General features: G+C 49.1%; 1 protein-coding gene across 1 annotated transcript in view; it reads left to right on the forward strand.

Moving 5' to 3' along the window:
* The first annotated feature begins 1377 nt into the window (after positions 1-1377).
* The window catches only part of FAM3B (family with sequence similarity 3, member B), a 28316-nt gene continuing 4843 nt past the window's right edge, over positions 1378-24850 (forward strand). Inside the window, exons 1-5 of the mRNA XM_012640080.1 lie at positions 1378-1453; positions 1845-1913; positions 5149-5292; positions 19691-19814; positions 24642-24743. Coding sequence (XP_012495534.1) covers positions 1378-1453; positions 1845-1913; positions 5149-5292; positions 19691-19814; positions 24642-24743 — 515 coding nt within the window. The remainder of the gene's footprint in view (positions 1454-1844; positions 1914-5148; positions 5293-19690; positions 19815-24641; positions 24744-24850) is intronic.

Here is a 24850-nt window from a genome sequence, read left to right on the forward strand (position 1 = left end):
TGGCCAACAACTACCCTCTGCACTGCTCAGAGACAGCAGCACAGAGAGCAGTCCCGAGCCAGGAGAGACCAGCTCTTTTAAAGACAAAAACCACACACTGATAAATCATCTAATTGCTTGCATAAGCACAGTTACAGAAGCAAAAAAGCGTTAGTCCTAACCATGGTACAATCTTATCTTGGGCCGACATGGTCTGGGAGGTTTTGGGAATTCTCCCCTTTCCTTAGATGAGTTCCGTAGGAGTTACAAGTCACAGCTATAATTTTACTTTGAAGCAAGTATAACGACATTAATCTTAGCCAACATACATTTGACATCTCATTGTTTAAGCCATATCACATTTCACACGGGGAAGCACTGCTGGGCGTCTCAGTGCTCTGGGGCGCTCCGACCCTCTGGCCCAGGCTACTATTTTATCTCGTGGACAGCTGTGTGAAAGGCACCGTTTTCCTCCTTACTTTCTTAGGTGCCCTAACGAAGGCGAAGGCGAGATAGCAGGTTTGGGGTCAGATAAGGGTCAGCTGAAAACTTTCCACTCTCTTAAGCAAGCAAGCATAATACAGAAGCTAATGGCTGGTTATTTGCTGCTTATGGTCTCTAGGCCCTAACACTGAGCAGCACTGTTTTCGATAGCTTGTGTGGATTGTAGGATTATAGGAGATAAATATCAACTCCCTCAGGGCACCAACTTTCATTATAGCTGTTTCGGAAGAATTCTTTTCATTATTTCTATATTGTATAATTATAATAGTATCTACTGGTTACATATGGAAAATGCTGAATATTGTCAGATTGCTTTTCCTCTCCCACAACTTTTCCATGCACAGACCTCATCATTCATGAGTTCTGTGTGCCATACGAAGCTTCCAAGTAACAACAGGTCTGTGTTTATCTGGTCATGTCTGATTGTGAGAGAAGATGCCTGCAGAAACTCTGAGCCACATCACTTTTGATTTTGTGAGCTGTAGATCTGGGGACATTCTTGGAATGGGCCTTGTCCTTGACAATCCAGTCCAGCGCTGGGCTGGTTCCAGATAGACAGTGCGCAGGAAGGATATCCAGATTGAATGGATGGAGTAGGTTAAGCCGCCCACCATTCCTTTGCCCAAGGAGCCTGGTATTGGGCCTTCTGATTCCTCAAAATGGGCATCGGTGTGTGGACCTTCAGGTGGGTCACACTGCACACCCGCTGTGCTGTTCCAGAACGGCCCTTCCCGGCCCTCCTGCCGAAAAGCATCAGTGGACAGGACAGTGATGACGGTGCACTCTGAGGCCAGCATAGCCTGCAATCCACAAGGCAGTGAATCCCAAAGTGGGGACTGTCCACTCTCAGCCCTCCCGCCTCTCCAGTACAAGGGGTGCAGTGCGGCGGCCTCCATGGGGAGGCGATCAGAATGCACGCCGGCAGGCGCCACTGACAACACCTTGCTGTGCTTGTGTGGGCACACGGAAGGTGGGTCTCTTCAGAGAAAGTTCACCGGCTCTCCATCTCTGCTGAGAATTGGCCTTTGATCTCATACTCACTGCGTCTGCGGGCAGCAGACACATGGAAGGACATTTCCATGAGCTAATGATGACTTTATTACCGTATGAGAAAAGACTGGATCCCAGTTACGGAATCACAGAAGGGTTCCTGGGTGCTGTGTACTTCCTCCCCCACCTCTGCAGCAGCTGGGTCTCCTCCCATCACGGCAGGCCCACCAGGTCCCTGGGCTCCCACCTTTCCCAGGAGGAAACCTGTCCTGTGTCCCAGCGCAGGCACCGACTCTTCCCTGCTGCCCAGTGTCTGAGCCTCCATCTTGACAGGCTGCCTCTTGTCCTGCCCGCTCCGTTTTCACCCCCAGGAACTGACGACCTGTTGCCGGTGCGCACCCCACAGGGCGGCTGTGCCACGGCTTGCCTGATGCTGCGCTGTGGGCTGAATTGTGGACTCTGCGTCAAAATTCCTGTGTCGCAGTCCTTACCCCAGGGCCTCAGAAGGTGACCATATTTGGAGATAGGGCCTTTAGAGAAGTGACTAGGTTAAAATAAGGTCTCGTTAGGGTGGTCCCCAACCCAATCTGACTGGCGCCCTATAAGAAGAGGGGATTAGAATACAGACACCCACGGAGGATCGAGCTTATGAGGACACAGGGAAGAGGTGCCATCTGCCAGCCAAGGGAAGACCCCTCTGGAGAAAGCAGCCCTGCTGACACCTTGACCATGGCCTTCCAGCCTCCTGAATGTGAGAAACTAAGTTTCACTGTTGAAGCCCGGTCTGTGGGAAGCTCTAGGAGATGGATTGTGCTTCCTTCTGGGAGTTTTTCAGTTACCTCCTGTCTCCTAGGTCCTCCCTCTGGTGTCTGGGATACCTCCGGGACTCTGTGCTAGACCCGCGGGTCCCACAGCTCTCCACCCGCGTGCGCCCTGTCTTCCGAGGGTGGGTGTCCCAGAGCCTAAGGCCGGATCTGCCTCACCCTGGAGGAGGTTCTGGCTCTGGATCTCTAGGTCTTGGCCAGCCACATGCCACCACAGGAGACCAGACTGTCCCCAGCCTGGAGGTCATCGCTGCAGCCCTCACCCAAGGCACAGACACTCTGTCCTCCTCCCAGGAGCTCACTGCCCGAGCAGGGCGGGCCGGGGTCTGCCGCTCCCTGGTGAGCCTGGCTCTCTGTGTATTCTCCATTTTCTTCCCTGCCACTTCCGCCCATTTGTCCTTGTTCAAGTGGGGACAAAGATACCCTCCCTTTGTGCAGCTGTTTTTTACGCATTCCGAAGGTAGCATAATGGTCCTTTTCAGTCTTCTCCAAGCTAAACAGCAGCTCGTTGCTTAGGATCGTGCGTGTGACGTGTTGTCTAGAACAGCAGTCCCCAACCTTTTTGGCCCCAGGGACAGGTTTCGTGGAAGACAATTTTTCCACCGGGGTGCAGGGTGGAGGGAGGAGGAGTGCGGCAGAGCTCTGTAGCCCGGGGGTTGGGGACCACAGATCTACGAGATCTCTGGTTAGGCAATTTTCTCTCAAATATTACGCTTAGATAAAATAGTCCAGCCGCAACCCAGTACGTACAGGAGACAGTGGTCTGTTGTTGCCTTTGAACATGCTCTGTGGCTGCTCTCCTAGCACACTGTCCATTCCGTGTTCATCCAACAGAATTTTCTGGAACATCATGCGGCCCATCCACTGTCCTAAGCGTGCAGGCACCGTCCTGGAGGGGCGGGCCGTGGGAGGTGCCTGTGCAGGGCTGCAGGGAGCAGAGTGACCTCTAGGCAGAGGCATCCACCTTGCAGAGGACTGAACAGGAGCGGGGCCTGCTGAGACCCCCACCCCCACCCGGGTCTCATTCTGTTTTCTGAGGCTGGTTTATCCTGTTTTGAGACGTCCCTTCAGTCCTAGAAACTGCAGTGGCCACGCTGCTTTGGGCCTTTCCCAACAGGAAGCCATCCCCGCTTAATAGTCTAACAATCTTAGAAACTGCATGGTTTGGGAAGTAGAAATGAAAAAATTATGGTGAAAGATGCATTTGGAAAAACTAAACAAAACCCAAGGTGAAGCAGACGCATGTCGTTCCGTCAGCGCGATCCCCCATGCTGAGGTGCCGCCCCTCCGAGCACACCACACACGGACTCAGTGCAGCACAGCCAGTGGGCGGGCCTGCGGGTGTTTGCACCGACAAGGGCTCTCTCTGGGTGCTGGAGGGAGGAGGGAGCCCAGGTGGAGAGCTCAACTCCTGCTGGGTGGGGGTGTGGGGCCCATTGCGGGGCCCTTCAGGACCCATAATTCCCTCCCTCCTTTCCTTCCTTCCTCCTTGCTTTCTTTCTTTTATTCTTCCTTTCTTCCTGTCTTCCCTTCCTTCCCTTTCTTTCGAAAAAGCCTGCCCCGGCCCCCCGGCCAAAAACCAAGGGCCGCAACAAAACCCAACGCAACCCCCAAACCCCGGGCCCCAAGGAACCCCCCGCCCAAGCCGCCGAAGAGCTGGGACTACAGGCGCACACCACAATGCCAGCTAATTTTTCTATTTTTAGTAGAGACAGGGTCTCACTCTTGCTCAGGCTGGTCTCAAACTCCTGAGCTCACGCAATCCTCCCACCTCAGCCTCCCAGAGTGCTGAGATTACAGGCCTGAGCCACTGCACCCGGCCCCCTCTTATTTAAAGCTGTACCTATTACTACATATTTAAATGCTATAGGACGAATCTCCCAGGGCCCGTCCTTTTCTGCAGGGCCGGTGGCTATCCCTGCCCTGCGGCAGTTTTGGTAAGCAAACTGCTGAACGAGTTATGATCTGTGCAACATTTAGGGTGCAAAATCAAAAGCCCTGGCAGTGGATTGCCTGTGAAGGAATAGGGAGGTGTCTCCCAGAGCTCTGGCAACCTAGGAGGAGATAGATGCCTTTTTCTTAGGAATTGTAAGATCTCTCAGCTGCTTCTCATATCACATGGGAGAGATAAGTAATTGTTGCCAATCAACCAGAAAGCTATCTCCAGGGACTTTCTGCCCTTGGGACCTTTGGGTGGCCCCGCAGGCTTGTCACTGATGATAGGACAGGTTTGGGGACTTTTCCCAGTGTCTGTCGTATGTCAGGCCATGATCCAGTGGGGCACCTGCATGCTCAGGTGCACCAGATACTGTTCTCAGCACAGGCGACGCAGTGATAAACAAAACAGACCACGCCCCACCCTCTGGAGCTTTCCGTCCAAATGCTGGAGCTTGCTCAGATCTGACTCTGTCTCACAAAGGGAATGAGCTGCTTTTATTTTTTCAGGTCCGCATTGGGTGTGTTGCTTCATAGAGCACTTAATGAACCACTGGTTGATATTAGCACTTGAAGAAGCTCTAAGACCAAAGCCAATAGCAAATATCACAAATTGTCCTTGGAAACATTCCTGTCTTGCTTGCGTTATCTGCTATTGTCTACTTCAAATGCCAGCCATAGCAAAGCCTGCCGTGCCGTCGTGGTTCTGGTAGGACAGCTCCGCACGCTCACCTGCCCAGTGCCCACCCCCCCAACTGCCGCTCCAGGAGTCCTGTCCCTTCAGAACGGTCCCCAACACTGGCGCCCTGCATGTGGCCGGGATGAAAGGCAGTGGAGGGCATGGGAGAGCCGCGGTGGAGTTGCCCGGTGGCCCCGGCACAAAGCTGTTCACAGTCGCCGCTCATGTCTGTTCCAGGTGCTTTCAAGGCTGGTTTCCTGGTCTTCGCATCCCTGTGTGCCTGGTATTGCGGGTACCTGCTCGCAGAGCTCATTCCGGATGCACCCCTCACCAGCGCTGTCTATAACATCCGCAGCATCGGCAAGAAGCCAGTCCTCAAAGGTGAGTTCCATGTCCAGTTGGGGCAGACTGCCCCCTCGCAGCACCTCCAAAGAGGCAGGAACGTGGGTCCCGCCCTCAGCTCTGCCCCTGCCTGGCGACTTTATGTTGAGGAAGAGAAAAGCGCTTTGCACAGTCTCACATTTAGGTCCATTCCGAGGTAGGTGCCGCTGCCAATCCTCATGTTAGACGTGGACAGTGCGGCCTCAGCTGCCCAGCCACGACCCGGAACTGCAGCCCAACCCCAACCTCTCCCCTTCCAGCCCAGGTCTTAGCTTCCTCCTATGTGAGACACAGGAGGGGCGTAGGTCCTAAACTCCAGAATCCTTTTAAAGTTTCTAAAGGACTGAACAGCTCTTTGAAAGTCATCTATAAAGCGGCAGGGCGTGGTGACTCATGCCTGTAATCCTAGCACTTTGGGAGGCCAGGAGTTCAACAGAAAGTCACCTGTATGGTCTTCGCAAGCAAAAGGGAGCAATTAAGTGGACGTGTAAGAAATGTCAGGTGCTTAGAAGACATTTTTATTGGCGGACAGACCTCCCCTGACTGTCAGCTCAGCAATGGCTGAACTGTGGGTGGCGGCTGTTCTCTCCCCCATTGACTGCCTGCGCCAGGCACCGTGCGGGAGCCTTGGAGGACAGAGAACAGGCACGGAGGTCCTGCCCCTTTGGCAGTGAAATCCTAGCGAGGGGAGATGACAGTTTAAAAAGGAACAGATGTGCTTTGAGAGAGGGTGGTCGGGGAAAGGCTCTGGGAAGCTGACAGTTGAGAAGAGGCGTCCGTAAAGCAGGGGAGGGAGGCCTGCGCATTTCTCGGGCCTGCGCCAGTTTGGGGTAGAACATGGTGTCTGCGCCCATTCGGGCTGATGTAACGAAACCACAAACAATACCAAAAAAACAACAAACGTTTATTCCTCATAGTCTAGGAAGGTGGGAAGTCCCAGATCAAGGTGCCCGCAGAGTCAGTGTTGGTGAGGGCTGCTTCCTGGTTCATAGGCAACGCCTTCTCGCTGCGTCCTCAGGTGGCAGAAGGGGCAAAGTGGTCTCTGGGGTTCCTTTCGTAAGGGCACTGATCCCATTCCTGGAGGCCCCACCCTCATGACCTACTCACCTCCCAAGGGCCCCACCTCGAACACCATCACACTGGGGGTCAGGTTCCAGCACAGGAATTTAGAGGGGACAGAAACATTCAGTCTACAGCACGTGGGTTGCACACTGAAGGCCCAGACGACAAATCCGGCATACAGACAAAATCTGTAAAAGCGAAACAAATAAAACATGGGCCAACATTTAAAAATCGGAGGTTTTCACGTAAAACCCCGGATTTATAGCATCCCTCGAAACATCAGGAGCTCTGGCACCCCCGGCCCTCCCACCTGGGAGACAGCAGTCAGCCAGGCTGGGCAGGCTGCAGGTCACGAAAGAACTGGAGTCTGGCCAGGATCAAAGGTATCTGTGTGGGTGACCCCGGTTAAAATTCACAGAACTATGGAGGGAACAAGGAAAACCGGGCCCTGTGCTTTATACGTAGAAAGATTGTACACAGGGGACACTAACCGCTGCGTTCTTTATTTCCTGGTTTAAATTTGATTTTACAGTACACCTTCTGGGAAAGAGTGAATTATTTCAGAAGGAAATTCCTGATGGCAAAGTCCATTCCTTGATTAATTTAGCAAATATTTATTAACAATCTCCCTCCATACGGCACAGTCTGCGTGTGTGTGTTTTTAAGGTTTATCCTTGGTCTCTAGGAGTCTCAGAGTCTACTAGGGAAGAGCTTAAAAACCAAATCATAATGTTAGAAAACTGAATAAAGAAACTTTATGTGCAGGATGTGTTAAATTATGCATTTGGCACGCAACTCAATTAGGAAGGAAGCGAAATGACAAAAGATTCATTAAAAATTATATTAGAAAACTTGTGTAACATTAGAGTAATAAACTGTGCCCCTTTTCCAGATTTCATTGGCAATAAATATGCTGGTATATTATTTTAATACAGGAATAAAGTATAAAAATGAATTTGCACAAATATAAAAAAACTGGGTGAAGATTTAAAAGAACAAATTTCTGTAAAAACATTCCTTTGCAGGTTAATTACCTTTTATGCCCCCCTCCCAAAAAGGACTCTATAGGATTTGACTGCCTGAGGTGTTTTTATTATTGATAAGAATTTGCATTGAATTTGCCTGTAATCATACTGCTGATGGCGTGTGTGCTGTGTGTAGGTAAGGCCCCACGCCGTGTGCAGGGCGTGGGAGACGCCCTCACAGGGACTACTGTCTCTTGCGTTTGGTCTACTTTTATAGACAAGCTAAGTTCATCCTGGAGACAATGCCTCTGCAGCCCGTCTTTTCAGAAGGGCTTGTTCACGAGGTGGGCCAGGGATGCCCTCCTCCCCCTCCCTACGCCTGAAGCATGTCCGGTCCCAGGTGCTTCACTGCAAAGATGGAGGGGGAGGGGCGACAAGGGGTGGCTCCTGGTGCGGTGTGTCCCTCCCACTTCAGAGGGACACGTCACTGCTTGGGGCCTGCTGGGCTCAGTTTGGGGGCCATGCGTGGTGATTCCTGTCCGGCTAGTGTGGATGAGAGGCTTGCACGAGGAGTGCCCGGCCGGCAGCAAGGCTTACTTGGTGCTGGCGTCGCCCCTGTGGCTGGCGAGGAGTCCTTCAGGTGCTGCAGGCACAGCCTCCCAGGGCTCTGAGCTCCTCCTGGGACCCCTGCACTCTGCTGGAGCCACTCAGCACAGATCTATGCTGCTCAATAGGCAGGAAAGATCGTGATTTCCCCGACTTTGGAGAAGGTTTGAGGATTGAGGTGCAGCTCCCGAAATGAGCACATGCTCTGCAAATTCTGAGTTACTCTTCGCTCATGCAGAGTGACTGGGACCCTCTCTTGGAGAACGTTTGTTTTAAAAGTCTGTAAATCCCTGGGGGCATTTGCTGGGGGTGACCAACATGCTCGATCAGAACCTGAAGCACAGGCGCCCACTGAGACGTGAGGTCAGTACTGGGCACTGCGAGAAATAAGCCACCAAACAAGAAAACTACAAACTCAGAGTTCAAAGCTGTTAATGGAAACAGACGGAAGCTGGGAGTCCAGGATCACATGAGCGAATCACTGTCAGGTCCTGGGAGGACTGGTGGGATTCCTCCTGCATGGACCAGGGCCTCCGCGCCTTGGGTTTGGCGGGAGGTGACATCGGTGCTCATTAGCAAGAACAAGGCCCGGCAACTGTGCTGGGCGAGTTACAGAGGCTGAGGGTGCTTTAGGCTGGGCCAAGGCTGGATCCGACAGGACGGAGAAGATGAGCCGGAAGGAGGTGCCGTCGGTGCTGGTCCCTGCTCGCACTCTGGCGGGGAGGAGAGCCGCCCTGGTCTGGATGGCGATCGACACAGTAGGGATTTTCTGAAAGAACCCCACAGGGCAGTGAGGGGTGACCCCTTAATTTCTCTGCCTTTAGATGGGGGGCGTTCGTACTTAATACAGTTCCGGGGATAGAGTGGGCCGGACGGGAAGCGGCAGAGGGCCCCGCCTTTGCTGTGTTTCCACAGAGCATGGGCCCCGGCCGGCTGGTCTGTTAGGGGCTCTGTCCAGCCCAGGGGACCGGCCACCCAGAGAAGCTCTCAGGTCGTGCGCGCACAGCGCTGGGCCTGTGTTCATTTGCATTCATTTAATCCTGTCTTTCTTTAAAATTTTGGTATTTTGGTATTTTAACTCAGCATGAGTTGTTTTGCATTCATTTTGATTTTAGAAAAATATTGTATAAAAGTGTTATTTATTTTGATTCCTGAGCTTCTGGGCACCCCTGAAGGTTTGCAGCTGAGACCAGCACCTCACTGGCCTCACCCCAATCCCAGCCCTGCTCGAGCGCCTCTGTCAAACCCTCCGTAGCTGCACGTGGAAGAAGGGCTGGAAACGTCTCAGTGCAGACGCTGCCTGGGATTGAAAACCGGCGCTGTGCTGATGGAGGTGGCTGGCGGCTTTGTGCTGGGAGGTGCTGAGCACTACCGCGGCAGGATTTTGAACCACTGAGCCCATTTATAGATGCGATGGCCGCCTGATGGATGTGATCAGATACGGGGACGAGGAAGGTCTTGCCACCGCAGCCCTGCTGTGCAAACAGTGTAGGCGGGTGGGGAGCAAAGGGTGGCCATCCCTCAGGCTGACGGAAGGTAGCTGCCCAGGTTTGACATCTTAAAGCCAGCTTGAGTGAGAGTTATACGCTAATCCAAGCGTCATTGCCAGAGGGGATTACCCAATGAGATTGTGGCAGAAACAAGATGAGGTTAGCAGAATAGGAGAAAACTGAAGGGTGACCTAATATGGCCTTTCAATAGCTGAATGGCTGTCACTGCAGAAATGAACGAGCCACATTTTCCTCCTTGTTCTAAGGAGACCGAGCTGGGCCACCAGCTTTAGCAGCTAGCTAGAGGGCACAGACTAGGGGCCAGAATTTCTGGCAATTGGGATTTTGAAGAGCAGAAAGGCCACCTGGGAACTTCTGAGCTCTAAGTCACCCTTTCCCCAGCCCCTCGTCCTCTGCCCAGGATTCTAAGAAAGACACTCCTGCTCTGTGCAGAGCGGCCACAGAGGCCCCTCTCAACACCAGATGCGATTCTTTTTTCTCCAAATCAATCCTGTAATCATGTCCAGCGCCATGTGGTGGTCACAGCACGTTGACATCCGGGAGCCCCCAAACGTAGGCAGCATGAAGTGTGCCGTGAACACATGCAGCCAAAGCAAGGTTGTCTAACTGGAGTCCTATCAGGATGTAACCATGGAGTTTTCTGTGTTAATACATTCTATATTATAACTTTTTGTGTCTTATAGAATAATAAAATAGATATATATATATAATAGTGCTTTATGAATTTAAAGGCAAGAAAGCATAGAGTCTTTATCCCAAGTTAGTTTTTTAAAATCTCTGCTTTATGCATTAGGTACGATAGGGTCTGGGTAGAAGCATCCAGAATATGGCCCCTACAAGGCGGTAGAGGGGTGGTAGCCCACAGAGGGGCTGCTCAGGGGGCTGCTCATTTGCACCCTGAGTGACCTGACCCACTGCCACTTCCCGTCCTGCCACTCACCTCTCCCTGTGGCATCCCCTCCCTCAGCACCAGTGCTGGGCCTGCTTTCTGACCGCCACGCCACCAACCCGGGGCTGCTGGGCCTGGGAGGCTTCTGAGATGTGGGCAGCCCCGACTGTCCCACCACCTTCCTGGCACCTTTGTGCTTTTCCTGCCCAGGGCCCACTGGTGGCACTTGCTGCTGCTCCTCCCCCTCCCCCTCTCCCTCCTCCTTCTCCTCCCCTCCCCCTCCTCTTCCTCAACTGCTCAGTCTGCTGCACCTCAGCATCCTGTCCTCTCCATACCCAGGCCCCAGAAGACCCGGTGGCCACCTCTGCCTGCCCTCAGTCCCCTGATCTGTGTGGGCCTGAGGCGGGGGAGATTTTAAACAGCTCCATCCCTGACGTGGCCACCAAAGATTAAAGTCACTCACTATGTGTATGTTGATTGATTAATGAAGGGGTTGTGCAAGGCAGCGGCCCTGTGTTAAGGAAGGGGAGGGGTGAGGTTCAGTCCACGTGGCTGTTCCTGGCGAGTCGGTGCTGGTCCCTGCTCACACTCTGTTCATCTCGGAGCTCCCAGCCTTCTAGAACTTGGCCAGACCTCAGTGTTGAGCTCACTGACCTCTGGTTTCTAGAATCCAGCTTTTCGGCAAACTGGAGACATTTGTTGCCATGCCCGATACCCTCAGCCTCCACTGTTCGCTGGAGATGAACCATCGAGACTCCTCAGGTCCCGTGGGAGCTCGTCTGTCGATGCCGGGGGACCCTGGCCTGCGAAATGCGCACTCGCGGAAAGACTTTCTTTTTACTAGCAAATGCATAGGAGGCGCAGGTTGTTCCAAGAGCCGCTTTGAGTGCTTTACGATACCAGTTCACCGACAATCACTAGCCCTGGAAGTCGGTGCCGGTCTGCCCAGGAAACCGAGGCTCCGCCCAGGTCACTGGGAGTGAGACCACCTGCGTTCCGGTCCTAACGGCCGCGCCCAGCTGTGGCGGCAGCCCTCGTGGGCTTTCAGCCTTTACTCCCGGGTCTGGGCTGCCTCCTCCACTTCCTCGTCCGCTCTTCCACTGTCCGTCTCTCGGCACCCTGCCGAGGCCCTTTGGTTCTGGTCTTGGGCTCCCTGAAGTTCCCCCTCGCCCCTGCAGGTCTGTGCCCTCCTCTCTGTCCACACCGTGTGCGGTCGCCTCCCGTCGTTTCTGTGCAGCGTGGGCCTGAACGTGTCAGCGCCGAGGCCTCCTGCCCACGGCTGGCCGCTCACCAGCGCCACGCCCGGCCGCACCTCCTTTCCTAAACACAGCGGCGCTGCTCAGCAGGGCCTCTGCGTGGCTAGGATCCACCCGCGCACCAGCTCTCCCTTGTTTCCTAGGAGGATTAAGGCTCACGCTCCCTGCGTCTGCTGTGTGGAGGGCTGGGTGCTCACCCAGCAAGGGACGAAGCTCTGTTCCCTGCCACAGGGCCTCTCTGGTCGCTGTCCACAGAGCGGGAATGCCCATTCGGTGTTCTCTCCCTGGTTGATTTGCAGCGAGTTTCTCACCCACGCTGTGCTACCAAGGCCTCTCCCTGCACGCACATCACAGTCTGCGAGGATCTCGTCAAACATTTTTACTTCCTGTCTCTTCTGTTCCTACGTAAGCTGTTCTGGTCACTGCTGTGCCTGTAGATCTAGGACAGTATCTGGTTCATAAATGTTTGTGCGCGAGAGCCCTGTGGAATTTGTCTTCCATATACTTTAGATCTAAGGTAGTGCCAACATTTTCTCAGAAAATCTTATAAAACAGCAATAACCCAAACGCATCAGCCGCCTTTAGTCCCCTGCATAGATGCTCTACCAAGATGAAATGAACTGACAACTCTTGCAGGGCTGTCCTCGAGGTAGCACTGAAGTCCATGGCGTGAAAACCAACATTTAATTCTAATTCTGCCACTAACTAGCTGCTAACGTCTTACGGTTGCTCCTCATCTGTAAATGAAGGCGCATTGGAGATGATACCTAAGACGATGTCTAAGGCTCTTTTCAATTCTGAGATTAATTCTACCTCCTGTGACACCGTGTCCTCTGACATACATACAAATCTACCCAGTACAAACTGGCATTATACCTGGTATTGTACCCTCAAACGTGGTACGTGGCATTCATTGCAATGCCTCCCCACAAAGGCATATAAGGAACAATGGTACTGTCATTTAGGAGACATGGAGAGAAAGGCTTAAACAGGTGACACTCTCACTGTGCCTGAGAACAGCCACCTGCCCACTCTGCTAGAGGGAAAGTTCAGCCTCTTGTTACAGTGGCAGCCCTTAGCCGAATGCACAATCTGTCGTATCACCTGCATTGTGCTTGCGGGCGCCTAATAAGTGATTACCATTGATTAGCAGAGACATAAACACTCTTTGATGCCTTCTGGTCTTTTATATTTGTGGACTGGACTTTTATGTCATACGGAACAATGAGGCGATTTGAAAGGGCTGAAACGTCAGTGTGTAAACAGCCACGCTTTTTGCTTGCCTGGTACATATTGACAAGATCGTATTTCATTACTTGATATGTATAGTCACTTTGAGAAGGTCTCCTAGACCCTCTGGAATCATGTTCCTTATTTAAAGGAGAGACAATGAGATCACAGTTCCCAAATAAGGAAGTATTTTAAAAAGACAGATTCCTGGCCCCCACCTTGAAAAATTCAAAACTCTACAGGTCCAGGGCGGAGGCCAAAAGCCTGTATTTACTTTAATTTATTTTAAATGTGGCTTCATGCAGAGCCAAATTTGATGATCCTGGAACAAAACGGTCTCCAAATTCTCTTTTAAAGCTAAGGTTCTTTGTGATTTGTATCTAGATCTGGTAAACCCTCCTCCCACCCTCCCAAGTCCGAGTCTCGGGGCTTGTATTCCTGTAGTTACACACGCCTGGCAAACGCCAGGAGAGAGTCTGATCTCGGTGATCTGTGAGTTCAATGACGAGGTTCCTGTTAGTGCCACTATTTTCAAAGCTGGGCAAAGTGGCTACTGTGCTATAAACCAGGAGTCGCCCATAAGCACAAGGAGTAAGGCTGACTTTCCCGGGCAGAAGAGTAATTTCTAAAACTGAAATTCACTGCAGGAAGTAGACTGCCTCCCGGGGAAGTAAGATGTCCCTGCCGGAGGCTTTTAGTCTCGCTTAAACAAGCAAATCCGTTTTTCACAAGACGTGGAAACAGGATACTGCACAGAAGGTCCACAGTTCCTCCTGGCTGGGGACGTCAGCTTCTGCGTAGCCATGTGACCTTTCCCTCCTGATTGTTTTGGGAAGGAGTTTCAGGAAGGCGCTGAGGATGTGGACGTGGTTCTCGGTGGTCATTGTGGGAGGAGGGGCAGGGTTTGCGAGGAGCTGTCTCCTCAGACGTGTCCACACCCCCGGGTTAGGAGCACAGTCCTCTCTCTTCATTCCCATAAGGACAGTTTGTGCTTCTAGGAAATGCACGGGAAGCTCAGAAAACCTACTTTTTTTTTTTTTAATGCCGTGTGGGTTCCCCACCCATTTCCAGGACGTGCAAGAAAACACCAACACCCATCTGCATCACCCTTAGTCACTAGGGCCACATACTCCTCGGAAGATCTGAGAAAAATCAAGCGCCTCTTTTCTGGGAAATGTGCCTGCACATGTTGAAGTTGGCAGAGTGACGGAGTCTGCAGGTTCCCAGCCCGGCACAGGGTCCGGCTCACAGCCCAGCCCAGCCCAGCCCAGCACCCAGGGGAGCTGCCACCACGTGGACTGCCAGGACCTTGCATGGTGACCTGTCCATCCCACTGCTGACCCTGTAGGACGAGGCTGTGGAGAGAGCATCCCTGTGGGACCCCCATGATGGCCAGGCTGGCTGAGTGTCCTGGCCAAGGGTAGGAAGGAGTTCAAGGCAGGCCCATACTCACTGGGCTGGACGGTCACCCTGTCCTGGTCCCTGCACCCCAGCCCTGAGGCTTTGCCTCTTTCCTAACAGACAGGAGGAGGGACAGGAACAGGTCAGGCTAGAACCCAGCCCCGGCTCTCCCACCTCGCCCCTCAGCCCTGCCCGGCCCCTCCTTCCCCTCCATCTACTCTCAGCTTGGAAGCTGCCCCTGCCCTGGGCGCCCGCCATGGCATCGCGCCAGGGCCCACAGAGCCTGCTGGTCCAGGGTGGCGGGAGCCGTGCAGCCAGCGCGGAGACCGTCGGAGGGATGGGGGATCCAGCCGCCACACCCCCCTTTCAGCCTCACAGGAGTCTTGTCTTAACATTTTAATAAATCTGAAATAAACTTCACATGCAAACCGTTCACTGCTATTTTTAGACTGAAAAATGTATTTTTTGGTGAAAACTGTTTGAAATGTTTGCAGGCACAGCCCGTAGCTCAATCATGAAAGTGCTGATTATTTTCTGACCTCTCCAGCAGTGTGGAACGGAGGCTCCTTCCCTTTCTCACCCTCTCCTTCCCCCTGAGCGGTTTAACTTCTCATGTGAGCGCCGCTTCTCTCCTCTGCGCGTCGCCTTTGGGACCTCCCAGAGCACGTGATTTGCACGGAGGCAAAATCAGCACCGCTCGCGTCTGGGAAGTGTGAGCACAGGATGTGCGCCAGCCGGGTGGCGAGGCCACTGTCCTGGACTTTTCTTTGATGGGAGACTTTTTATGACTGATTCAATCTCCTTACTTTAATTGGTCTGGTCAGATTTTCTGTTTCTTCCTATTCAGTTTTGGTAGGTTGTATGTTTCTAGGAATTTACCCATTGCTTCTAGGTTATCTAGAGCATTGATGTATAATGTGTTCCTAGCAGTCTTGTATGATCCTTTGTTCTCCTGTGGTATCAGTTGTAATGTCTCCCTTTCATTTCTGATTTTATTTATTTGAGTCTTCTTTCTTAAGCTGAGTTTGTTGATTTTATCTCTTTAAAAAACCAACTCTTTGTTGTTTTGACCTTTCGTATTATTTTTCTAGTCTCTATTTCATTTATTTCTATTCTGATCTTTGTTATTTCCTTCCTTCTGCTAACTTTTGGCTTAGTTTGTTCTTCTTTTTCTATTTCCTTGAGGTGTAACTTTAGGTTGTTTATTTGAGACTTTTCTCTTTTTTTGATGTAGGCATTTATTACTATAAAATTCTCTCTTAGAACTGCTTTTGCTGCGTCCCATGAGCTTTCGTATGTTGTGTTCCCATTTTCATTTGTCTCAAAATATTTTTTAATTTCTTCTTCAGCCCATTGGTTGTTTGGGAGCATGTTGTTTAATTTCTTTGTATTTGTGAATTTTCTGAAATTACTCCTATTATTGACTTCAAGTTTTATACCTTTGGAGCAGGAAAAGATATTTGATATCACTTCAATCTTCTTAAATTTTTTAACCTTGTCTTGTGGCCTAACATATGATCTATTCTGGAAAATGTTCCATGTGTGCTTGAGAAGAATGTGAATTCTGTTGTTGCTGGATGGAATAATCTGTATGTGTCTATTGGTCCAACTTGTCTAAAGTGTAGTTCAGATCTGCTGTGGTCTGAGTGTTGGTGTCCCACCAAAATTTATGTGTTAAAACTTCATCACCGATGTGATAAGAAGTAGGACCTTTGGGGAATGAATAAAACAAGCCGAATTAAGAAAGGGGGTAGAGCACTTAGGAGTGGAATTAGTACCCTTATGAAAGAGATTGGATGGAGCACGTTTGCCCCCTTCCACCACGTGAGGACGCAGCAACAAGGTGCCATCTACGCAAAATGGGCCCTCACCACACACTGAATCTGCTGGCCCCTTGACCTTGGATTTCCCAGCCTCTAGAACTGTAAGAAATAAATTTCTGTTGTTTACAAATTACCCAGTGTACGGTGTTTTTTTAATAGCAGCCTGAATAGACTATAACAAAGTCCAGTGTTTCCTTATTGATTTTTGGTCTGGCTGATCTGTCTGTTGAAAGTTGGGTACTGAAGTCCTCTACTGTTAGTGCAGAGCGGTCTCTCCCTCCCTTCGGGTCTCCTGATATTTGCTTTATATATTTAGACTTGCCAATGTTGGGTGCATATGTATTTACAGTTGTTCTATCTTTTTGATGAATTGACCCCTTTATCATTATGTGATGACCTTCTTTGTCTTTTCTTACAGTTCGACTTAAAGTCTATCTTAACTGATACGAGTATAGCTACCCCTGCTCTCTGTCGATTTCCATTACATGGAAGTCTGTGTGTGTCCTTCAGGGTGAAGTGAATCTCTTATAGGCAGCATATAGTTAGGTCTTGTTTTTCTGTTTTTTATTTTTTAAATCCATTCAGCCATTCTATGTCTTTTGATTGGGGAATGTAATTCATTTACATTTAATGTAATTATTGATAGGTAAGGACTTACTGCTGCCATCCTGTTAATTGCTTTCTGGTTGTTTTGTAGATCCTTTGTTTCTTCCTTTTAGTCTTGCTGTCCTCCTTTGTGATTATATGATTTTCTGCGGTGGAATGCTTCGATCCCTTACTCACGGTATCCTGTCTTACGTGTACTCCGCCACATTACTGACTGCATTCCTTACTTTGAGTGCACTGAGTCAGAGCGCAGCAGTCCACACAACAGAGAGCCCAGACCCCAGTCAGACTGGAAGGGTGAGAGGGTGCTTGCTGAATGTCTTCCTGGGAACTTGGGATTTAATCTGCATGAGCGCAGCCCTGGGAGTTCCGTGGTGGTGACAGACAGCTGCTCCCGGTGGAGCAACTGGACAGCGTGCCGGGGAGGCAGTGTCCAGGGCCAGCCGGGCTCCTCAGGTCCCTCAACCCTCCCAAATTGCCGACCCCTGTGAAATAAGGGTCCTGGGAGAGACATCTTCACTCCGGCCAGCACTGACATCGCAGTACGCCAGGCAGAAATGCGCGGTTCCTCGGGCTCTAGTGAAAGGAGAGTGGCTCAGCTGTGGTCAGGATAGTGGTCAGATGTGTGTCTGTGAGTGTGTGTGGTGTAGGGTGTGTATTGTGTGTGTCATGTGTGGTGAGTGTGGTGTGCGTGTTCCTGTGTGATGTGTGTATAGTGTGTGTGGTGGTATGTGGCGTGTATGTGGTGAGTGTGTTGTGTGTTCATGTATGGTGTGTGGTGTATGTGGGGTGTGTGTGTGTTGTGCATTGTGTGTGTTCATGTGTGATGTGTGTGGTGTGGTGTGTGGTGTGTCCTATGTATGTGGTGAGTGTGTGTTCATGTGTGACATGTTTTCAGAGTGTGTAGTGAGTATGTAGTATGTGTGGTGTGTGTGTATTCATGTGTGATGTGTGGTGTATGTGGTGTGGTATGTGTGTGGTGTGTGGGTGTTCATGGGTGATGCCTGTGAGGTATGTATAGTGTATGTGTGGTGTATATGTGGTGAGCGTGGTGTGTGTGGTGAGTGCGTAGTGTGTGAGTTCCTGTGTGATGAATGGCATGTGTGTGGTATGTGGTATGTGGTGTGTGTGTTCATGTGTGATGTGTGGTATGTGTTCATGTGTGATGTGTGTGGTATGTGTATGTCGTAACTGTGGTGTATGTTCATTTGTGGAGTGTGTGGTGTGTGTGATGTGTGTATAGTGTGTGTGGTGGTATGTGGCGTGTATGTGGTGAGTGTGTTGTGTGTTCATGTATGGTGTGTGGTGTATGTGGGGTGTGTGTGTTGTGCATTGTGTGTGTCCATGTGTGATGTGTGTGGTGTGGTGTGTGGTGTGTCCTATGTATGTGGTGAGTGTGTGTTTATGTGTGACATGTTTGCAGAGTGTGTAGTGAGTATGTGGTATGTGTGGTGTGTGTGTGTATTCATGTGTGATGTGTGGTGTATGTGGTGTGGTATGTGTGTAGTGTGTGGGTGTTCATGGGTGATGCCTGTGAGGTATGTATAGTGTATGTGTGGTGTATATGTGGTGAGCGTGGTGTGTGTGGTGAGTGTGTAGTGTGTGTGTTCCTGTGTGATGAATGGCATGTGTGTGGTATGTGGTATGTGGTGTGTGTGTTCATGTGTGATGTGTGGTATGTGTTCATGTGTGATGTGTGTGGTATGTGTGGTGAGTGTGCGTCGTAACTGTGGTGTGTGTATGTTCATTTGTGGAGTGTGTGGTGTGTGTGTGTTAGTGTGATGTGTGGTATGTGTTCATGTGTGATGAGTGTGTGGTGTGTATGTGGTGTGTGGTGTGTGTGTTCATGTGAATGTGTGATGAGTGTGTGGTTTGTGTGTTCATGTGTGGTGTGTATGTTCATTTGTGGTGCATATGGTATGTGTATGTTCATGTGTGATGTGTGTCTTGTGTGTGGTGTGGTGTGTGGTGTGTATGTGATGTGTGGTGTGTGTGTTCATTTGTGGTGCATATGGTGTGTGTATGTTCATGTGTGTGGTGTGTGTAGTGAGTTTGGTGTGGTGTGTGTTCATATGTGATGAGTGTGTGGTGTGTGTTCATTTGTGGTGCATATGGTATGTGTATGTTCATGTGTGACGTGTGTGGTGTGTGTGTTCATATGCGATGAGTGTGTGGTGTGTGTGTTCCTTTGTGGTGCATATGGTGTGTGCATGTTCATGTGTGTGGTGTGTGTGTAGTGAGTGTGGGGTGTGGTGTGTGGTGTGTGTTCCTTTGTGGTGCACATGGTGTGTGTATGTTCATGTGTGTGGTGTGTGTAGTGAGTTTGGTGTGGTGTGTGTTCATGTGTGATGAGTGTGTGGTGTGTATGTGGTGTGTGGTGTGTGTGTGTTCATGTGCATGTGTGATGAGTGTGTGGTTTGTGTGTTCATGTGTGGTGTGTGTGTTCATTTGTGGTGCATATGGTGTGTGTATGTTCATGTGTGTGGTGTGTGTAGTGAGTTTGGTGTGGTGTGTGTGTTCCTTTGTGGTGCACATGGTGTGTGCATGTTCATGTGTGTGGTGTGTGTGTAGTGAGTGTGGTGTGTGGTGTGTGGTGTGTGTGTTCCTTTGTGGTGCACATGGTGTGTGCATGTTCATGTGTGTGGTGTGTGTGTAGTGAGCGTGGGTGTGTGCGTGTGAGGTGTTTCAGGCGTGCACGCGCACAGCTGTGCAGATGTCCGTAGGTGGCTGTGACCAGCACCCTCAGCCCCGCAGCCTTGCATTCATTGCGATGCGGGTGCACCCTGCGCAGCAAGAATGTTACTTACAAGGGGCAGCCGTGGGAAGCGAGTCCCGGTCGTACCTACTCCCATTCCCCCGTCTTGGCTTATTTGTCACTATAAAACAACAGCAGATTAAATTAACTGTCCGCAGGGAGCTCCCGGCGGCCCGAGGAAATGCAGTTCTGCCCAGCCCCGCGGGGGGCGCTGGTGGGGCGCGGTGGCGGCGGCGGCGGTAAGTGCGCCTGGCGGGTGGCGGTGACGCGAACGCTTGTTCTGCTTCGTTGCAGCCCCAGCCCCCAAAAGGCAGAAATGCGACCACTGGACGGCGTGCCCGCCTAACACCTACGCCTACCGGTTGCTCAGCGGCGGCGGCAGAAGCAACTACGCCAAGGTCTGCTTCGAGGACGAGCTGTAAGTCCCGGGGTCCCCGCTCTCGGGCGGGGGGAGCGAGAGCCGCGCCGTGGCCTTGGCTGTCGCTGCTGGCTGCGTTGAGTCCCGTGAGCAACTGCAGCCGGGACTCGCTGGGGTCGTATTTCGTACGTCACTGTGTGGCGGAGCCCTTCGGTCTCGGCAGCAGCGAACCCAGCGCAGTGCGCTCCGTTGTTTGTGGGCCTCGCCCCAGGATCACAGCAGGTGGAGCTTCTGCAGTTCACACCGCGCAGCTCTTCAGTGTTCTGGGAAAATGAGTATGGAATTGGTGTTATTTCTTTTTTAAATGTTTGGCGTAATTTTCCAATGAAGCTCCCTGGGCCTGGAGTTTTCTTTGTGAGAAAGTTTTTAATTCAAAACGCAATTTATGTAATAAATACAGGACTACTCAAGTGATCTGCTTCTTCTTGAGTGAGCCTCATTATTTTTTGAGGGCTTCCTTGATTTAATGCACAACTAAGCTCAGCCTTTCTTTGATCAGACCGGAAATCAGCCACTTCTCAAGAGCCGGTTCCTTTAATGGGCTGCGATATTTAGAAACTAAGATCTGGGCACTCCGTGCGCTCATAGCCCCTGGGATGGTGACGCTTCTGAGCACTTCAGGGGACGGAGCCAAGTAATATATGTTTTCCAAGTCTTGAATTTACATTAGTATTTCCAATTCAAATTTAACATTTCAGGGATCTTTTCTCTGTAAAGCTCTTTGATTTTACATTTTATCTCTTTTTCCTTATACTAAAAAGCTTGGTTCCCAGTAATGCAACTACTGAGTAAAGTTTTAAATTTTTTTGCAATTGTCAATTAGCCTGGCATGGTGGCACGTGCCTGTAGTCCCAGCTATTTGGGAGGCTGAGGTGGGAGGATCACTTGAGACTGGAAGTGCTATAATAGGCTGGACAACACAGCAAGACCCTGTATGTATAACAAAATGAAAAAAATTAGCTGGGCATGGTGACATGAGCCTATAATCCCAGCAACTCAAGAAGCTGAGGCAGGAGGATGGCTTGAGCTCAGGACTTTGAGGACTTTGAGCTCATTTGAGACTACAATGAGCTGTGATCGCATCACTGCACTCCAGCCTGGGCAACAGAGCGAGACCCTGTCTCTAAGAAAAAATTTTTTTGCGGTTCTTTTTGTTTTTAAAAATATTCCATTAAGGGCGTACAGAGGTACAGAGTATTATGACCAAAGTCATATGAAATAATTATTTTTCCTGTAGTTGTATTACGTATTTGATATAAAGTTGGATTCGTTACAGTTTGTTTTCAATTTTAGGGTTTTTTTCTGGTTTTCTTTTGATTTCATTTAATTGTTGAATATGTAATACATTTACATGGTTCAGAAATCCACATTAGGTGTCAAAAAAAGTATTCTCAGAGAAATCTTCCCCACACCTTCCACTTTTTCTCCCGACCTCCTTTTTCCACCTTCATTAGTTGTTTTTATTAGATTCTGATTTAGCCTTCTAGTGTTTATGGCAAAAATAAGCTATTTATATAATTAATATATACCTATGTATGTGTTTTATATACATTTATATATGTGCATGTATATGTGTGAGTATATATGTATGCATTAATATGCCCATATATGTATGTATGTATATTCACACACATATATTTTTTCTTACATAAAAGGTAGCAGACTACTCAGTTTTGTACTTTGCTTTCTCTGCTTAGCAGTAGAGATCACTCCATATTAACACGTGGAGATTTTCCTTATTCCTTTTTATTGATGCATAGTATTTCCTAGCATGAATGTATCACTGTTTATCCAACTGGTTCTGTGTTGATGGGCATTTATGCGGCAGTGAATAACCTGTGAATACGTTGTTTTGTAATTAATCACAATAAGGTGAACACTTGTGTAACCACTGTCCTGGTTAGAAATAGATTGTCACTAACACTCCACAAGACTTCTGTCTCGCTTCCCAAAGGCAGCCCCTCTTTCCTTTCTGCCCAGTGGTAACCTCTGTTTTATCTTTTATGCTCATCATTTCCTTTCCTTGCTTTTCTTGAGAGTTTTACTGCCTAACGTGCATTGCAAAACATTGTTATTTAATTTCGTCTATTTTGAACTTTATGTAAATGGACTCATAAACCATATACTCTCTTATGTCTGGCTTTTTTTGCTCAAAATTATATTTGTGAAATTTATCCATGATGTTGGATGTATCTATTGTTTAGAGATTTCCATTGCTGCGTAGCACTGCATTGCGTAAATGTACTACAATTTATTTATTCATTCTACTATTGGGTGACATTTGAGTCATACCCACTTTAGGGCTATTATGAACAATGGTGCTATAAATAGTGCTGTTTATGTCTCTTGGTTCACTTGTTCATGCATTTCTGTTGGATATTTTTTTTTGATGGGGCGAGTGTGTCTTACAACCCGCCTCAAATTCAGCGATACTTTAGAAGGACTCATAAGACACAATAACAGGTTATAGTTATAGATAAGGTTTATTACAGCAAAAGATACAGAGCAAAGGCCTGCTGTCTGTCTACTGATGGGGAATTCTTGCGGTTTATGTTTCTCTGAAATATCTGTACCTCATCTTTATTACCGAAAGATATTTTTGCAGACTGTGTTGTCCACTATTCTTTCAACACATCCACAGTACTGTTCCACTGTCTTCCAGCTTCCATTTTATCTTTTAAGATAACAGTTGTCATTTGACAACTGTTACTACTGTGAGAATAACTGCTTTTCTCCCCTTCTGATTGCCTTTGGAATTTTTTCCCTTTATCTTTGGTTTTCAGCATCTGTACCATGACGTGTTTGTTGTTTCATCTTATCTGGGTTTCAGGGGGCATCTTAAATATGTATGTCTTGACGTCCGTCATCCCATTTGACAAATTCTCTACTATTGTATCTTCTGCTCCATTCATTTCTTCTCTTTCTCCAAGACTCCTAATGAAACATGTGTTAGACCTTGTTACTACTATATCCTCTGTAGTCTACAGATTATTTTATATTTTCCATTTTTTTACCTCTCTGTCCTTCACTATGGACAGAGCTGTTTCTCAGTTCACTAATTCTCTCTTCTGTTTTGCCTAATCTGCTATTCAACCCATCCATTGGCTGATTTTAGGTTATTTTAGTTTTCGAACTTTATTTTGGTTCTTTTTCAGATTAGCATGTTAATTTTTATGGTTTCGAGTTCTGAAAATTTTGATGTTATCAGTAGTGTTCTGGAGTGTATTAAATGTGGTCTGAGTTGGAGAACTACTATCGGAGCCCCTGTGAGTCTGTCACTGTTACCTGTTGTTTTCTGCTGGTTCCATTGGTTCTTGTTTACTTTGGCTCCTTTCCTCGTGTGCCAGGTTATAGTTGAGAGTGCACCAGACAGTACATTTGAGAAACTGTTTTTTTTTTTTTAAATTGAGGCATGGGATGATTTCTTCTTCGGCTGAGGATGATTCTTTGCTTCTGCCAGGGGCCTGGAACCGTTAGCAGAAGAGGATGAACTGAATAAATTCTAAAGGTTGAGATTTTTCTGGGCCACCCAGTTGACTCAAAACTGGGCTGAAGTGTATGCAAGTTCTGATTTATTTCTGGTTCTTCCTCACTTTTAGGATTCGACCCCAACTCAGATAAGATATGGGGGATTTGGCATGGCCCTCACCTTGCTTCTGCCCTCATGTGGTGGTCACAGGTGCTGTCCACTTGCTTAGGTGCCTTTTCTGGAATCAGCGGATGCTCCCTGGGTGACACTAGCTTCAGATGCTGGACCCACCACCAGGAAATTCAGTCTTCCCCCCAGATCCTGGCCTGGGAGATTGTCTACTACCTTATTAGTCTCCAGTGTATTCCAGCAGAGCTTTAAAAAAAAAAGCTGCCTCCTGCTTTCTGTTTTTCTGTATGGGAGAGTAGATTCGGATTGACCCACTTCCCATTACCAGAAACACAACCTTCTTTTTGCTTCTTTTCAAGTTCTTATGGAGCGTTCTCTACAACTCTCGGACAGCACTAAGCCTAGAATACTCATAGGGACTTCAGGGAAGACGTCAGAGAAGAATATCAAAGTGCCACGCACACTGTTCCACAGCATGGCAGGAGGAGGAAAGCTTCCAGGTTCTTCTCCTGAAGCTGACGTCGATTCTAAAGCTTGGCAGGGGGCATGTCAGGGCACGACAGAGGCACGTGTGCATGTACACGTGCACACACAGTTTCTTTGCCCTTCAGCAATAATTACCATCTCTGGGAAAGTCACTTAGTCCTCCTGGTCTTAGCACACAATCCCCTGGAACTCGACATTTCATATTCTCCAATTTAAAAGTGAAAATTAGGTAACACAGTTTAAGGTACTTATTTAAATAGAGAAACTGTATTAAAGTTAGTGGTCGGATGAAAAGGATGGCCAAGAGTCAAGCAAAGCCGTCGCCATGCTGAGGGGCAGAAGTTGAGGCCAGCAGACTTGCCTGAATCCACCTCCTACTGATCCACTTCTCACTGCTTCATGTTTGTAAAATGGAGGAACAGATGCTCAGGAGGTGGATGCAGATTCAGCGAAAGAATGTTTGTAAAGAGCCGGAGCTAAATAAGTATTAGTTTCTCCTCTCCCAAGCCGTTCCGTCTAAATATGAGATTAAATGCAGTTTCCAGCTGCCCCGAGGGACTGAGTTTATAGAAATTGGGGACACACATGTATGAAGGGAGTATGGGGGTGACGTTCTAGGGAGCCCCACCAAGGCCAGGCAGGGCGGCCGAGAGGTGGTAAGTACCAGCGGGCTAGAGAGACTGGGCCAAGTGAAAACGTCCGTAAGAAAGGAGTTGCTTGACTAACGCTTGGTTACATTTCAGGCTCATAGGACAAAAGATTGGAAATGCTGCGCCAGGAATAAACATTGCCATTGTCAACTGTAAGTTATTAAATGTTTTCTATGAAACTTCTCTAAAAGCTCTGTGGTCGGATTTTCAAAGTTACGTTGAGTTTACAAGATTTTTGCACACCATCCAGTCTAGGTTTATATTAATGCATTTTAAAAGTACATATTTAATTAATTTTACAG

Source organism: Propithecus coquereli, unplaced genomic scaffold (assembly GCF_000956105.1).
Source record: "Propithecus coquereli isolate 6110/MARCELLA unplaced genomic scaffold, Pcoq_1.0 Scaffold148, whole genome shotgun sequence".
In the NCBI taxonomy this organism is placed as follows: domain Eukaryota; kingdom Metazoa; phylum Chordata; class Mammalia; order Primates; family Indriidae; genus Propithecus; species Propithecus coquereli.